We start from the raw sequence: 18,072 nt of genomic DNA, 5'->3' as shown, positions 1-18,072 counted from the left end.
AGTTCTCTCCTCACCCCCAAAGTTAATCATCTCAGTGTATTCATAGTAGGGGAAAGTCTTTGCCTATAGAATGATGAGCACTTTGTTTCATGTAGGCAAGAGTCCTGTACTACCATATTTTTTTTCCAGTGCAGAATTCAGTATCCATAGATAAAGACTTTTCCTACAGACATTTGCCTATTTGCATGAACATCTTGAGCCATTGATTTGAATAACTTTTGATGGGTGCAATGTTTATCATAAGCACTCTTTCATTTGGATGCCTAAGTTGAGCTAAAGACAATAGTATTTATATCAGTCTCATAATTCTAGTGAAAGCTGTTTCTGGATGATGTGCAAATCATCTTGTGATGTCTTAGCTTTTATGCCTTTCCTGTCAAAAAAAACCCATGATGATATCACAAGAAAATAAGCTGTATCCAAATAGGTTTCTACTACATGTTAATTTGAAAGCTCTGCTAAAATATCACTAGTGTTGTTTTTAACTATCAAGAAAATTGAATTTATATCTTGGCAAATTTGGAGAATTAAATAGAGGGGATGAGTACAAATGTCAATTAACAAAGTAGTATTGTTCCAGGGTGTAACTACTTTGTAAGATAGTTTGTCCATTGCAGGTCTACCACATATGTTTTTAATCAGGTACAGATACAGAGTCTTCGTTCTCATGAAATACTGTATATGAGATAAAATTATTTTAAGTATAGGTATATTGTAGACCTAGAAGTTGCTGATACTTGTATGAATTCAACCCAAACAGGCAAAACATATCAAATATATTTTAGACAGAGAGCAAAATTAAACGACTTTAAGGTCTGCTAAATTCAATACTGATATTAAAGACTCCTAAGCACCTATGAAAAATTTAGATGACGTATGTTTCCTAACAAGAGTCCCTCAAGTCTTGCCATCTGAATGAAAGTACGGTTACTCATAGATTGAAGCAAAGAAATTGTATGGAGCAAAGAGAAATGAACATTTTGTGCCTTTAACCACCATATGGAGGGATCAAATACTGACCTCGCTCTGAATCAGAGCGATCTGAGGACATGGTTGATCCAGTGCTGTCCATTCGTATTCGCTCGATGTCCTGAGGGCTTTGCAACTGCTCCAATCGTCGCTTTAGGAACCTTTGCTCTCTTTCCAGGTTCTCAAGCTGATGCTGGCTTCTCCTGTCGGCTTCTTCAAGTTTCTGCCATGATAAAAGATTGTTTTTCATTGCCTTGATTTCCCCAGCACTTTCCCCATTTTATTCACTAATATTCTCTTCGGATCTTATTCTGAAAGTTTTGTCAGAAGATAACTGGTGATCTTTATGACTAGAAAGAAAACTGGAAATATATTTTAGGCGAAGTTGAAGGATCAGAGATGAAGAATATGAATGATATATCACTTCAATGGCATCCTTGCAAGTAAGGAAAAGTAGTGTCCGCGCTCCCTACAAAAACAATCAGTTTGTTTCTCAGTCCAATCTTAGAGCAATGAAGAAGAGAGGTTCAAGCAGAGCATGGCTAGTTCTTTTCCATCACTGCTCCTAGGAGTAGAGCCTTCTCTGTGATGGGCCCAACCCTCTGGAATGACCTCCCTCCCGACATTAGAACCACCACCAACTTCCGCTCCTTCCGTCAAAAACTAAAGACTCACCTGTTTCGACTAGCCGGCTTGGCCCATCCATAGTTTTACCTCACCTCCTGCCAGATATTTTAGTTGGGTTAATTTTAACTTTCTGGGGTATTTTTAGGGGTTATTTTTAATATGGTTTTAATAGCTTTACTTTAAGATACAGTCTTTTAACCTCCTCATCTAATTTAAGGATTTGTGTATTTATATTTATTCCTATGTATTTGTGTTTTAATTTGACTGTACACGGCCCCGAGTCCCTTTTGGGAGAGGGGGCGGTCTAGAAATCTAAATAAAAGTAAAGTAAAGTAAAGTAATGCTCACTCTCCATTCAGATAATTTAATAGGAAAAGGTATCACAAGAAGCGTAAAGAAGAGTGTGTACCACTTAATTTATCAGCTATTTCTTTGAAGCAGTTCCCCATTTGACCAGTTATTTATGTAATCTACTGCAGACTCCTTTCATTACAGCTGGGAAATCTTATCAGGCCAATGCACAGGGTTTCTTGATGGCCAGCAAGTTGCATAACTCCAAGTCATCTCAGGCTAATACCATCCATTTAAGTAAGCAGGGTTTCCCTCCCTGCTAAGCTTGAGCTGTTCCAAAGTGTTTAAGCACATCCTGATCCCTCTGAGCCTGGCACTACTCTGTTTTTTTTTTAAAGAAAAAAATCAGGAAAAGGTCAGAAACACTGTAGCCAGGGCACCTGCTGTGCTTTTTTAAAAAGTATTTTTTTCTTTGTTATTAGGTACTGTATTTATTTTCCAAATGCAGTACCCATATATTGTAAATGGAATGCAAAGATAATATGTAGATTTGAATAATTAACACATGCTGCTAATGGCTATTGGTCATTAATAGTTTCTTCCTGATGTGTTTGGCCTGCTCATGGCACATGGAACTGTGCTGATCTGAATAACTGACTGTCTGGAGGAGGCTCCATGTGGTTTAGATTATATTACTTGACGTTTCACTAGTAGTAAATGTAACCTAAAACCTGGAACACTCTTTAACGTGGCCTTTCCTAAGTTCATGCCCTCTAATTAAACTGAGGACAGCAACATTGGTAGGTTGAAGAAAGAATATGTACAGTAGGGTTGCTAGTCAATTAATAATATTTTCAGCAAATCTACCAACCATTAAGGCTCTTAATAACTCTTGCATAATATGTTCTATATTATTTAGGACATATACTTAGCATTTTGCTTTTATTATTTTCACAATGGTACTGTACACTGTATCTGGACTTAACAGTTTCTGAATGATGTTATTGCTATCATATCTTTTGTATTTAAAAAAATATTAAAAAATTAATCTACAATCATAAAATCATGAATAACATCAATGAAAAACGTAACACTTCAGATCCAGGTATGTATTTGTCAGGTGCCTGAATACAGTTTAGGAAAGAAACAGAGAAATAAAACTCCATTTAACTTAGGAATTATCTTGATAGTTGTGCCATAAAATTTGGGCATTCAAATATAGATACGTCTATCTATTCAAAAGTTATTTCAATAAACAATATTGAACTTCAAGAAAACACTTCGTTAGATGAAGCCCAATGGCAATTTTTACTACCAATGATACAATATAAATTCCTGTTAATTTCTTAATTGTATTTTGTGGAACTGTACTATTCTGGAATTTTAAATAATTTGTTGACATTTAAAAGATGGCATTTAAGCAACTATATGCTGAACGTCAAGTCAATACTAGACCTCAGATTTCTATCATTTCTATACCAGATTTTCTTATAGAATGAACAAATTCTGTAAATTTACCAAGAAAAACAATGCCACAAAAATGCTGGGACATGCTTTTAAAGACACTATAGCAGTGGTTCTCAACCTGTGGGTTGGGACCCCTTTGGGGGGTCAAACGACCCTTTCACAGGGGTCACCTAAGACCATCAGAAAACACATATTTTCGATGGTCTTAGGAACCGAGACACCAATTTTATGGTTGGGGGTTACCACAACATGAGAAACTGCACTATAGCAACATCATGTATGAACCCTCTGAGAAAGATAATAACCTTATCTGCAATTATGGCTGGTGAGCTAACTGAAACATTATTATAAATGGAAACTGATACCCCTCTTACCTTAATGTGTGCTTTGGCTTTGTTAAGCAGCCCAAGGGTTGTGTGTCTGGTGCAGTCAGGTCCTAATGGTATCAGAACTTTTAAGCGCTCTAGACACAGGCGGAGGTGGGCTCGTCTGGGAAGAAAAGATGCAGAGATACATTTTGAACTGAAACTCGCTTTCTTCAAATAGCTTCCTAAATAATATCACATGACTTCTACTGTAAAAGGTGGAAACAGTTTGAGGCTGGTGTTTTAACAAGCATAGCTGGTGAGTCAGTTAATAACTCTGACAGGTATTTGGGGAAAAAATTGTAGCATATTGAATTCTTTCACCATTGATATTCCTCATCATTCATCTTAACTGGTAATTTCTGACAGTTCCATGTTACTCCAGTGGACGCTACAATGCTCAAAGAAAAATAATTCTGTCTATCATGCATTCCTTTCTTTTTTTATTTTGCACTGCAAATTAAAATGGTCGACAATCTTGATTTCACTTTGTTCTCACTCACATACTGTGGTTGAACTCCTCATGATTACTTTAACAAAAAAAGGGGAGGCTGCAACAACTTGTCACTCCACATTTTTAATACAAGCTACTTTTCCTAAAGTGACACTCCCAGAATAATTTGGACTTGAGTTCCCACTTCCACCAGCCATCTTGGCCAGCGGATCTGGGGATTAACAAATTTGAGCAAAGCTGCTGCATCTTTTTATGCTTTCTTCATTACTAAGCATACAGAGAGAGAACTGTGATGTAATTAAAACATCACAAGTATAAGTATAATCTTTATTGTCATTGTATTTAAATGCAACGAAAATGGTTGATGAGTGCAAAACAATTGTTACATTATTTGGCTTCTGTCTTATTTATTTAGGCTATTCCATGCATAGAACCATGCAACTACCCAATTTACCACTCTCAACGAAAACATTAATAAGATTGCTAGCAATCCCCCATCCCCCCGCGCACATTTCCAAAATCCCAGCTGCCCAACTGATTCATGCTCAGCTGCATCCTTGTGCCCCCATATTTGGAACTCATAATTAGGATATGTTGTGTCTCTGAATTGACAGCTACAGTTTTTACATGTTAACTATAGTTAGAGGACAAAATGATCTGTCATTTAATTGGTTCATGAAATTTGGTGTGAGAGGCAAAAGTACAAAAACTAGAATCTTGTGTTTCAGCACATAAACATAGAGGATAGGGGATTCTTTTGCATGTTACAGAAAACCATCCATAAAATACATTGTTCTATATTGACTAAGAAAATAATACTTAATTAGGAACATTCATACAAATAAAGCAACAGATTTGCCCCATATATACCTGCCAGATTTCTACAATTACGGTATAATTATGGTTCAATTTCTATCCTGAATTGAAGGAACTTCCTCTTTCACTGTAAATGTGATTATTTGTGCTAGTTAAGCAGGAGATTGCCATTATATAAAACTGTTGGAGAATTTCTATTATTTCCAACTTTAATTTTTGATTATTGATTATAGTGGTAAAGAAATCTAAACATGCAAAAAATTTAAAAAAGTGAGTATAGACCAGCTCTATTTTCCCTACATCCTCTCATTAACTTGTAACATCCAGTTATTGTTTTAGAGAATCAGTTCAAGATGTTTCCTATTAGAAATAACAAGGAGTCTGGATATTGTATGTTAATATTATCATGCAGTGAGTAAAAGACATACATTAACTGCAGACTGGCTTTTCAATATGCATATAAATTATGTTAATTATGTGTGCAATATGCCCATCTCTCAGCATTAATTTCCACTAGTGCTTTCTTTGCTTTGATCATTAGCTGACACATTGAATCAGGTCCTGATGATAACTGAGCAGAAATGAACACTTCCCCATATCCATATCAGAAAATCCAAAACACAATTTCATATTAGAAGTCTAATGCATTCTTCATATGGAAAATAAAGTGAGTTTGAATTCTTAATATAGGAAGGGAAATACGACTTTACACATATAATTCAGTGTGTCTCAGCCTAACCTTCCTCACAAGGTTACTATCATAAAAAATGAGGATGAAGCAATGGGTTGCTTTAAGCTGCTTTGAGCCCCTAAAGAAAGGCAGCATATACATTTAATAAAAGAGAAATAAACTGACATTTGGTAGAATGACTCTCCCCTGACTAGAATATAGCAACTGAAAATACCATTTGCTTTAAAGGAGAATAAGCAACAAAAAGAGAAGAATTCTATAAAGTGTTTAAAAATATACACAGATGTTCAGAAATCGAAGAATGAATTTTGTAATATTGTTTGAATCATTTTTATTAAGCAATATTGTAATAGGTCCTATTACTGATCACCCAACTAAAAGAAATTGCAAGAGATATTTCTCAAATGCAAACTGCAGATTTTTCAAACCAGCATGAAAATATAAAGATGGAATACCTCAATAATTCTAACTGTGGGCTCTATTTTCAGTTCAGGACATTCCTGACATTTCCTGCTCACAAATTTCTTATTTAGGGAAAGGCAATATTCACATTCAAAAGAGGTACAAAAGAATTAGCTATTCTGGACTGGGCTTAAATAAAAGTGAAGACTTAATCAGCAAAGAGGATGGATCACAAACCTTGGGGAAAGTGACTACATAATTCAGGAGTTCTTCACACACACACACACACACACACACACACACACACACACCAGCAAAGTGCAGGCAAATGCACATTTTGAACTTCATAAAAATGGGTTTTAATATGTAAAGTCAGATGTTTAATGTTAAATAATTTCCTATAGCAGAAGAAACAAATAAGAAAATGAACCAAAGATGGGAAGTGAGCTGTTTACCAGAATAAGAGGCACCAAAAAATTGTTATTCCAGCAAGAGAGAAAACAACTGGCAAAAATCTAGTGACATTGCACAAACCTTTGTGATGTTCTGCCAACAACATAAAATGGCTCTCTTACCATTTAACAAGACACCAGTGAGGAACACATACTCTTAGCTTGGAATTGCAAATATGGTATCAGAAAGACTAAAGCTTAAAATCATCTAAGTTGGAGAAAGGATGTTAAGAATAACAAAGGTTTTTTTTTCAAGTAGTTTTTTTTTAAGGAATAGAAAAAGTGTATCACTTTCACAATAAAGACAGCAAAATACTAAGACACAAATAAAGAGCATTCAATTCCTATTTTCAGTTAGATTTGTGTTCTACCATAAAGTTGAATATAGCAAAGTGAAGAGATTGCTTTGAATTTCAGTGAAATGACATGATCAGTTTGTTTGAAATGACGTGATCAGACCTGTTTGAATCCCTTAGAGTTCAAATCCCTAAAATCATATTGTTCAAAAACAAATGTTACCAAACTAAGATCATCTAGTTTTCTGATTCAGTTTTTTTTTCTATAAACTATAGGAACAGGAGTGTTATGGTCATAATATATTTTCATTTCAACCAAATGTTTGGCAAAATACTTGATGACATTCCAGAATGGCCTGGATGGCTCATACATCATAACCAAAATGCTCAGATAATCTGTCAAAACGGAGAAAGCAAAAGTGACACTCCAAAATTCAATCTTGAGCCATCAACATTGCAATATGTTAATGGCTTGGATGACAAGATAGATAGAATGTGTGTTCAAATTTAAAGATGAAACAAACAGAAGGTAGAAAAATCATTCAAAATGATCTGGATAATTAAGAAATAGGCTGAAAATAAAATAATGAAATTTAGTTGGAACAAATGAAAAGTCCTTAGGAAAAAGTAACTAAATGTATAGGTGGACCATATAAAAATGAGGGTAGCAACCAGGCATTCTGATGTGGGCTTAGGAGCCTACTGGCAACAAATGCATTGACTTTGAAATCTATTTTATCCAGCAAAATTGAGTTTGGTTTCCAAGCAGTCTAGCTGCTTGCATTCTGCACCAATTCATCTTCTGAGGCAGCTTCATATGAAGTGTGTTAGAGATAATAAAGGTCATAACTCTTTCCAGAAACATATCTTTATAACTATCATACAACCAAGTTAGTAACCACTGATATCTCAATTATGTTCACATGCAAGTTAGAACTGAAAACATGCCAAAAGGAGAGGAAAACAAATTCACTCCCCTTCCAATTTATGTTAATTGATGCACACTTGTTCTGGATCTCTGCAGAGTAAGAAATTTTAGTTATTATGCCCCTTTTATAAAACAAGCATTCCTTCAATGTTCACATTGCAAATAGGGAAGCCTAGGGTCAGTCAGTCTAAAAGGCTATCTGGTTAAGAGCCTGCAAAACAATGTGACTTTAGCCTTCTATGCAAATCAAATTACTGCACCAAGACACACAAACAAGAGCGGGTCACACAGTCTCCTCATAAAGTGTTCTCTTAAACCAGTTACACAATCACTCTCCATCTGACATTTGTCACATCTCCCAAAAGCAAATAATGTAAAACCTTAGGTTAAAATAATGCCCTTCCCCAGTACTGCAATACTGAGATTCCATAATGAACTGGAGAACATATAAACTGAAATTCATTTTGATTTCAATGAGGTGATTTGCTTTTTAAGTGACAGTTAATGGAAGTATTTAATACACTTTTAACCAATTCCATGGTACTTCAGAGCAAGGGCAAAAGCTTAATTCTTCTCTTGAAACATTTACGATACAAATTTTTATTTCAACCCTAAGGAGGAAAAGACAGGGGAAAGTAGCTCCTTCTCCCCTCCCTTCCTCCCAAGTGTGGACTGCTATCCTTGGGATTCTTCTGGTATCAGCTAATCCAGATGTTCCATGCTGATCTAGGTAAAGTTCAAAACTATTCCTTCCTTCAGTTTTCTTCCTTCAGTCTTCTGAAGAAATCTCCCCAGGACTCATTCACAAACTACAGCTGAAACTGAATCCTCCAAATCAATTACACAAAATGATGTCAGCCTCTGTTTATGCTCCTAAAAGCCTTCGTCGGTCTTGTCCACAGACAAAGGAAAGGAATATGAGAGCTCCATCTACCCAAATGAAGGCTGAAAAATTAATCTGGCTCCTTCACTTACATGTGGCATTTAACAACTGCTATTGTTAATAAACTGAAGAGTTGGGGGGGGATAAGAATTGTAATTATACCACTGACAAGCAAGGATGATTAAGAGTTTTAGGGTCAGAAGCTTGGCAGTGGACTGTCAGAAAAAAAGCAACACTACAAGGGAGACCAGCTTATCAGTATTTCCATTCTAAATGTCCTATTATAAAAGGGCTGTTAATCATTTAAAAAAAAACCAGTCCCAAACCTTTGGCAAACAACACTTTATGGCATATTAAAGACTACCAAATTGATTTATCATATACCTTTTTGTGGGTGTTAGAACATTTCATTAGATGCTAAGGAATATCTTTGTATAATTTTTAAATGTAACTTTTAAAAAAAGGAAAATTTTATTAAAACTGTAACTTGATTATTTTTCTGAACTGAAGAGATTCAGGCCATTTAATCCATATTGCTGTGAAGAAAGCCTCTTCTCATGTAACACGTTTAAATTGATCTGAAAACTAGGGACCTCATTAAATCATACAGTTGCAAGCCAACATACCGGATAAGGATCCTTACTCAACACAGAAATCCGTATTACAGCATCCTGACAGATGGATGGATGTCCAGCTTCTGCTTCAATGTCCAATAAAAGAGAAGTTACTAGCTCTCCTGATGACCGGTATCACCATCCAACTTCTTTCCTTTAGGTAGATTTCCCTACCATTTAACTGGAATCTGCTTTCCTAAAATAATCATTTCATGTTTTGCATTCCAGGATGACCAAATCAAACTGGATCTTCTGTATGAACACCCTTTTAGGTACCATGTTTCCTTGCGGTCTTCTCTTCTTAAAGCTAAATATATCAAGTTCCCTCAGTTTCTTCTCTTAATAATTAGTTTTTATCTGATCATCCATGTTGCTCTTCTCTGAATCTGTTCCACTTTCTCTTTCTTTTGGAATCAGTGTGAAGAAATGCATACTGGTCCTTCATGTGGGATTTGACCAAAACAGAAAGAAAGCAACATGACTCGTTTGCATGATTTGGAAATTATACTTCAATCGATGCTGCTGTAATATTCACATGTTTTGCACACTATTTCAAGACTTTTTCACACTTAAAGTTGCCAAATAAGTATCCCATATATTCTAACCTTCCAGATTTTTTTCCCCTCAGTAAAGAAATGTGCATTGGTCTCTACTGAATGTCTTCCTGTTTGTAGCCCAGTTCTCTAACTAAAAAGATCATTTTGAAGTTTATTTCTAGCTTTTAGTTTTAACTGGACACTTCATTTTATATTGCCTGCAAATGCAAATATTCCCTCCAGGGGGATAATAATTAATCACATAATTAATTTAAAAAAGAAAGACCACATAAATATGGAACGAATTTTGTGGCACCCTACAGAATATCTCATTTCATTTTGAAATTACACAATCTTAGTTTACAAATAATTTACAAAGGACTCTGTATAACTAGATATTGATACCTACAGTTTCAACAAGAATTCCTTTCCTTTAAACATTATCATGTTTCAGCAGTTTCTTCAAAATTGTTAATAACAGACAAGTTGGAAGAACTGCTCCTTGCTCGCCAATCTTTGTTTTATATTCCAACTCAATATCGTGTGCCACTTCAAAAACTTTTGAAAAGATATTTTTAAAAAACAACAGGAAAAAAACCACTTATCAGTATTATTGTCTATAACCCATGAATTATATCTCTTAATTAATTAACCTATAATTGTTTAAAATAAAGCTTTGCCAAACTCAAGGAGCCCTGGTGGCGCAGTGATTAGAATGCAGTATCACACACAAACTCTACCCATAACCTAGAGTTCAATCCTGAAGGCTTCAAGGTTGACTCAGCCTTCCATCCTACTGAGGTCAGTAAAATGAGGGCCTAGATTATTGGGGGCTGACATTGTAAACCACCTAGAGTGCTGCAAATAGTGCTGCAAAGCACTATGGGACAGTATATAAATCTAAATGTTAATCCTATTGCTATAAAATCAGAGGTGCATTACATGAGCCCTCTGGTAAAAGCATTAATACATATTTACATCAAGAGGTACAAATTAGTATTATTAGTATAGGTATCAATGTACAGCAGTTAACAATGTTCTCTAAAATATATATTTAAAGGAGGAAATTAATGGTCTTTATATGGAATATTACATATGTTCTTCATAAGTATAAAATATCTAGTGAAGGACAACCTAATTTGTATACTAAATGGAATTCATGAATTCAAAGCTGTAAATCATAGACTCCACATGTAAAAAGTCTTCGCATCCTTGACAACCTGGACAGACATATTTAGTGAGCATAGGCAATACAGAGTTAGATGGAAAAATAGTCTGACATGACGTAAGAGAGTTTCCTATGTTTCCCCGGGCCATGGCTGCTACCGGGGGCATGGAAGCGGCAGGTGTGTATGTGCGCATCTGCATATCCCCACTTGCACAAGCAATGGGCATGCACACATGCACACTATTCGCACAAATGGAGCTGCACGTGTGCTTGCCTTGTATGTTTTTATCTTTATTTGTACACTCTCCAGAGTCGCTCTATGAGGGAGATGGGCGGTGTCTAAACAGGATTTTGAAATTTAAAAAAAACTCACCTAAACATAACATCTCACTAAGATAAGAGGTAAAATGTTCTTATTCATACCAAAAGCAATACTGAGCATTCAGTTCAAAGCATAATAAAAATGGTTTCACTCAGAATATAGAAGGGTAGAAATCCCAATAATGTAGTGCTGATTCTGGAAGAAAAACTGGAAGAGTGATACGACTTTCATAGAGATCCTAGAATAAGAAATAATAGAAAAATATTTTTTCTAAGGTCTTATCTATATCTTGGCTACAGGATAATCCTGACAAGAAGACATATATATTACTGGGTTCCAAAGACAAAGCCCAAGTTCTGAACGCTCCTCATGAAATGTGAAAGGCAGGAGGAAAGTGAAGTACCAAAAATCTAAAAAAACAAGTAGCCATATATTCAAAAGTATCAGACTACTGTAATTGATACCCACTTCATAGCACATGAAAGAAATCACAAATAAGTCCTGAGTTTAGCAATATTACCTTCCAGGTGGAAATAAGAAGTCATATTTTACAACCATTATCCACATCACTACTCAGTGTAACTGGCTGGTATTTAAAATACTGATGTTATTATCTTTCCAAAACTTCCTTTAGAAAATTAAATACTTGATTGATCCTATCACAGGTGGGATCTGTTCCATCGCTACTAATACTGTATCACTAACCTTTGAATATTGTGCTATGCACTTAATTTGTGAAGTTTTTCTAAGATGATATCAATCCCACCATGCATATACATTGTCTTTCTTTGCTGATTGTATCTACTGCATTTGTATTCCCTTTTCTAAAGTCAGCAATATAAAAGTTGGGTAGATTCCTTCTAAATGGATAATGTGTAAGTTTGGGACCTACCATTTCTTAGACTGATGAACAAAGGTCTACTTAACCCAAAAGAAATCACAGGTATCTCTACACCTTCTGATCATCTGTGGAAGTATGAGAAAACAAATACAATAATTCTTTCAATCAAAATACCATCAGATCATCACTTGGCAGAGCTTCTTAACGTGGAAATCTGTGCAAATGGAGGCAACTGTTTTTTAAGGAAGTGGAGTCCTTCTCTAAGGGAGAAGGGTAGTTCAGAAATGTGAAATAAAGGCACCATCACTGTTTCCCTCAAATGTCTCCCTATTATTCTGAAAAGCCTCAGCTTCAGTTTCCACTGTGGCTACAAATAATTTTCCAGTTCAACCAGTTTGCCACCATGGTCAACTTCCCCATCAAGTATTCCATATGCCGAAAGGATTCTTGTGCAAGGATCTAAAGTTCATTTTGACACTTGGGTAAGATATTCTGCACTTGATAAGCCTGAGTTACTCCAATAAATAGATATTGTTTTTTATTAAATTTATATGCTAACCTCTTTCAGAAGCTCAAGAAATCTTACAAAGGGCCCTCCTTTATTTTATCTGAACAATCAACCTATTTAAAATGCTTTAGTAGATCATACACTGAATAGATTGGATTAGATGACCTCTGAGTTCCTTTCCATCTTTATAATTCTATGATCTCCCTCTAAGCCTCTCTAAGCAGGTTTGTTGAGATGAAAAGTGAAGTGACAAGGCCTTCTTCTTCCTAGTGACCTGCTATGGAAAGGAAAAGTAGACTTACTTCCTCTCTTTTCCTAAAGATCTTAATGAGAAGCAACAGGGTTCTCATTTCCTTCAGTGATCTGTTTGTCATTGATCCTCTGATCACACTGATCACCATTTCCTTCAGATCAAGAGGCCAGAATGCCTTTCCCTTTTTAAGAGGAAGCACTTCACATTCCTCAATAATGATTAAACTGTGTTATGATAAAATAAGAAATGATATGACTTCTGCATCATGGGTCAAATTCAACTCCAAATACGAAGTTACAGAATCTGGAATTCAGTAACGTCTGTATTTCCATGTAGGATATTTCTAGGAACCACGAAAACCTTCTTGCATAAGAAGGAAGATTTAATTAATGGATCTTCTATCCATTTGAAATGGAGGATATAAGACAGCATAACAGGATCTCTAGGAAAACTAGCTATTTGATTTTATTAATTGTACAAAACAAGTAAGATGCGAGATTCATCTTGATAGGAAGGTTGAAGAAAACCTACTGCCGATGAAATCCTCGGTTAGATTAACACGGATGCCCTTTTAAAATTTTCATTGTACAAAGAGGTCCTGTGTGTGCTTGTGTGCTAAAAAGGCATTGTTCTCTCTGCCAGTCTGTGTTATCTCCTTCCTTTAAAGCATAAAACTCCACACTGCAGTTTATCACAAATTCAGAGAAGCCTCCTCCTCACATTTGGCAAGCAGTTGCCTGTCTGCAGAAACCTGCAATTTCAGGGATACTCTCCACAGTTACAAGTGACATCACTCCCTCTGATTATATAATGCTCTGGGAGAAAGCCTATTTTTATGAACACTTACTGCATTGCTTCAGTCTCCTACTGTAGCTTGTGTACTTACAGCAAGAATGCAGTTTCTTCGTTGAGGCATTACTGAAGACAGAAATTCTGCCCAAACCAATGGTTTATTAATATTGTGTAGATCTGATAAAGATCCAGAATAAAACATGAGGGGCAATTCAGTGATTCCTCTGAAAGTATTTAGAACAAAATATTACTGGATACAAATTACAACCAATTTCTACATTAGGACTGCCTGTCTAAATGTTTCTTTATGGTAGCAGCTTCATAAGCAGCTGTAATTTACAAGAACCAATCATAGCATGAATTGTCTCCCTCTTTATGGCCCCCTAAATTCCTATTGGTGACTGCTGTTGATGCAAAGATATCAGGAAGTTCTCATGCCTTTATAATGATTGTTACATTGCATTACGGTTCCCCAGATAAGTGATTAAGGAAATATCCTTATACCAATAGTTCCATAAGGCAAATGTCACATTATGAATTTATAGTGTACTTATAGTTATTGCTATGTGAAACCATTTCCATAGTGTTTTATCTGATAGTTGCAGTTTTAACAATTGTATCTCATAGTATCTTTCCCAGTAATGCAGTAATGTTTTTCAGAACTTTTTCAGCAAAAAGTCATAGATAGATAGATAGATAGATAGATAGATAGATGGATGGATGGATGGATGGATGGATGGATGGATGGATGGATGGATGGATGGGCGGGCGGGCGGGCGGGCGGGCGGGCAGGCAGGCAGGCAGGCAGGCAGGCAGGCCTGAGTTTGGAATAGAAATTAAGCAGACAATATTTGAAATTTGCTAGGTACATATACATGAATCCAGATGCATCCAATGTGCCAGACCACTCGCTATCTAAGGAACAATAAAGGTAATTTTGCATGGATGCAAATTATATGTGTAAATCATGTTGTATATTGGAAGCATATCAAATTAGAGATTTCAAAAAATTGATCCAAAGTGGTAACTGATGTAAAGTATTTAACTCCTGCTGTATTTTATCAGAACTTCATGTGCATCCTGCTGTAAAGTGGCAAAACTTTTTATTGCAAAGTGTAATAATTTAAATTATGAGATATTTAGTATTCTACTTCCTGTTTTGCCATCATCATCATCATCATCATCATCATCATCATCATCATCATCCATAACAGTCAGCCAGATGTTCAGTCTGGGTTTGGCATTTTTGTCTACCTATCGACTCCTTACCAAGGACATGGGATAGCAAAATCTGGATGTTTGATGGTGTTACAGATATCATCGCAGGATGAAACAGTTCCAAGTAATTTCAATCACTGTATATTTGCGACAGGTAAACACCTTTTCTTCCAGCAGTTCTGCAGCTGCTGGCCCTAGTTGCTCAGCCAACAGTTCTGAGTCCTATAGCCCATTTTTCACCAGATATCCAGGAATTCCAACATCTAGTGTAGACCTTAGATGTTAAGTGTTAACCTGGGCAACATCCGAGGTGGTATGGTTTTCTGAAATTTATGTCTCACCATATTTTTTATGGGAGAGACACTCTTTGTCTAACTCCTCTGATGAGATCTGTCCAGCATGGTTGAACCTCTGGTATAGCTCTCATCTTCCTCAAGAGCACACAAGCCCCACAAGCACATCAAGGTAGTGCTTCACTGGGGGATTATTATTATTGTTGTTGTTCATTGCAGAGTCAGCCAGATGTTTAGAAAGGAGTTGGCATTTTAATCCACCTATTGAATCCTTCCCGAGTACCTGAGATAGGCAGATGTTGTTTGATGGTGCTAAAGGTATCATTGCAGGATGTGTATTATGGTGCATTATATTGTCAACCAGATTTTCATACTGGATTTGGCATTTTTGTCTCTCTATCGAGTCCTTCCCAAGAACTTGGGATAGGCAGATGTGGAAGCTTGATGGTGTTACAGGCATTGTCACAGGATGTTAGGCTGTTCCAAATAAAACTGCCTTTTGCAATTGACTGATGGTGAATTTGTCAATGCCGATGGTCCTCCAATGGTTTTGGGATTGCACCTAAGGCATCTATTACTAGTGATACTACTTTTGATTTCTTTTGCCACAATCATTTGCAGGTCTTTGTATTTTGTAATTATTATTATTATTAGACTTTTTGTCTAATGGGGAGAGAAGGCTTTAAATCAACTAGCCTCTTGTTTTAAAATTCAGAGAAAATTCCAAGTAAATTTACAAGCTTTGTTTTTCCTATTAGCTAATCTACTTTACAAAACCTATTAATTTAAATATTCCTATATGCAAACTAATCTAATTACTGTACTGTATATTTAAAAACAAGAAGTTATAATATAAAGTATATTACACATATTTGCACATATTTATTGCAAAGTTCTAAATATCAAAAAATATAAAAATAAAAGCCACGTATTCAACCCAGTGCTGATTTTTCCTCAATATTCTCTATAGAATCTAGATCAGATACACAGCACTTGCAATGCCATTGATTTTCCAGCAGAAATATAACATTCACAATAGTACTATGTGATTGTGGTTGAATATTACAGAAAGGGGGTAGGGGCAAACAATCTTTTCTTTTCAAATCAATCCTTAAACTAGAAGCAATGCATTTTTATTTACATACAGAGAGACGAGAGAGAGAGAGAGAATTTTTTTTACAGCGATTGCAGAACAAAATTAGCTCCCTTCCTGTCCCCACACCAAAACATTTTCAAGAAATAGTAAGCTTTACAAATGGCTAGTTAAATTTCACACAAATTCACAGACAAAAAAAAAAAATACATACGGTAGGAAAGTACTTTTAAAAGAACTCACAGCTGCTGTAAGCAGCCAAGCCAATTCAAGAGAATGTTTTGAGACTATAGGAATAGCATCATCTGCTTAAAATCTGCACGTTTACAGAGACTGCAAAAACATATCTGGGTGCTTCCTTTCACAATATGCTTATCTTGTGAAGCCATCGTGTATGAGTTGAATAAGGTTTGCTTCTCTAACCCAAAAGACAACTTCCCCCTCCCTCACAACCATCCTTTCACTGGCTGCTGCTGCTTTAATACTGTTTCCTATTGGGCAATCTGTTCTCTAGCAGAAAAAGGACAAAAATCCAAGATTTTGCTAAGTAATAAAAACCAGAAATGGAAAGCCAGAGAACTGCTGGGAATGGAGAGAGTCTGAATTTTCTTGCTGTAGAATGTCATGAGTGCTACAAATTGAGCTGTGCACAGTGATCAATCTGCCAATTTTTTGCATTCTTTCAGACATGTGGTTCCTTTGAATCAGTCTTAACTCCTGGCAACTGTCTGGACAAGTCCCCGCAGTTCTCTTGGCAAGGTTTTCTAGAAGTAGTTAGTTTGCCACTGCCTGCTTCCTAGTACTGAGAAAAAGTGACTGGCCCAAGGTCATCCAGCTGGCTTTATGCCTACAGCAGTAGTAGAACTAATGGTCTCCCGGGTTCTAGCCTGGTCCCTTAACCACCACACCAAACTGGCTGGAATGATACTATGATCTGAATTCACACACAGCAAGGTCAATAATAGATCTGAGAGATAATTAATGCTTACTGTTTGGAGCTTTTTTGCAACTTTATGCCAAAGCAAGGAAGGAAAGACCACTCAATAAATGGGAAGGCAATTTTTTTAAAAAAAAACATGGTGTAGGGAACAAAACCAGAATAATTAATTGGGCTTGCAAAAGTGTTGGAGAATAGATATGTCTACGTTTCTCAACTAATTCCCTGAACATGTATTTCTATGCATGCTACGTTTTCAATGTTTCACAGAAATATTTCCCATGTAGGATACACCGCTTCAGACAGCTGGCTGAGATAGCAAGATGCTTCCACTTTAGTGCATTGTAGTGGTATACACATAGGCCGACTTATACTATATACAGCTTGACTCACTTATTAAAGCTGCATGGACCTCAGATACAGTTCTATGAAGTGACTGCTCTCTTTTATGGATTACTACAATGTAGATTATGCAGGCCGACTTAATGGATGACAACAACTGATGTAGCCTTGTTTTATAAAAAGGATCAGATTATCCTTTATTATATAGGAAAAGGCTTTCCAGTGCAGTGGTGATAGAATATGTATATGGTAAAATAACTTTTTTTACATAGATGTACAGTATATAGGAATCTTTTCTGAATTCTTTGCCCATCTAATATATAGAGTTCTAAAGTTTGGAAAGACATTTTTGGAAACTGCAGTAGAATTGCTATTAACAAAGTTTTTTTCCCCTTTAAGAAGATATACAATCAAAAGTCTTACTTAAAATTGTCTAGTTAGACTACAGGGGGACTTTTTCTTTTTAAATACAACACAGTCTATAAATAAAGATTTTAAAAATCCACTGAATTTG

The 18,072-nt window shown here is 35.9% G+C and overlaps 1 protein-coding gene across 3 annotated transcripts in view; it reads right to left on the bottom strand.

The window, feature by feature from the left end:
* The window catches only part of MXI1 (MAX interactor 1, dimerization protein), a 75,955-nt gene that overhangs the window by 10,285 nt on the left and 47,598 nt on the right, over nt 1–18,072 (bottom strand). For all 3 annotated transcript variants that reach the window (XM_081955820.1, XM_081955819.1, XM_081955821.1), the window contains exons 4-5: nt 3,729–3,843; nt 1,021–1,192 (exon numbers count right to left, since the gene is read on the bottom strand). In XM_081955820.1, coding sequence (XP_081811946.1) covers nt 1,021–1,192; nt 3,729–3,843 — 287 coding nt within the window. The remainder of the gene's footprint in view (nt 1–1,020; nt 1,193–3,728; nt 3,844–18,072) is intronic.

The sequence above is a fragment of the Natrix helvetica genome (genome assembly GCF_964273705.1).
Source record: "Natrix helvetica genome assembly, chromosome: 5".
In the NCBI taxonomy this organism is placed as follows: domain Eukaryota; kingdom Metazoa; phylum Chordata; class Lepidosauria; order Squamata; family Natricidae; genus Natrix; species Natrix helvetica.
The sequence above is the reverse complement of the archived record's forward strand: the minus strand, read 5'-3'. Positions and strand labels throughout refer to the sequence as shown.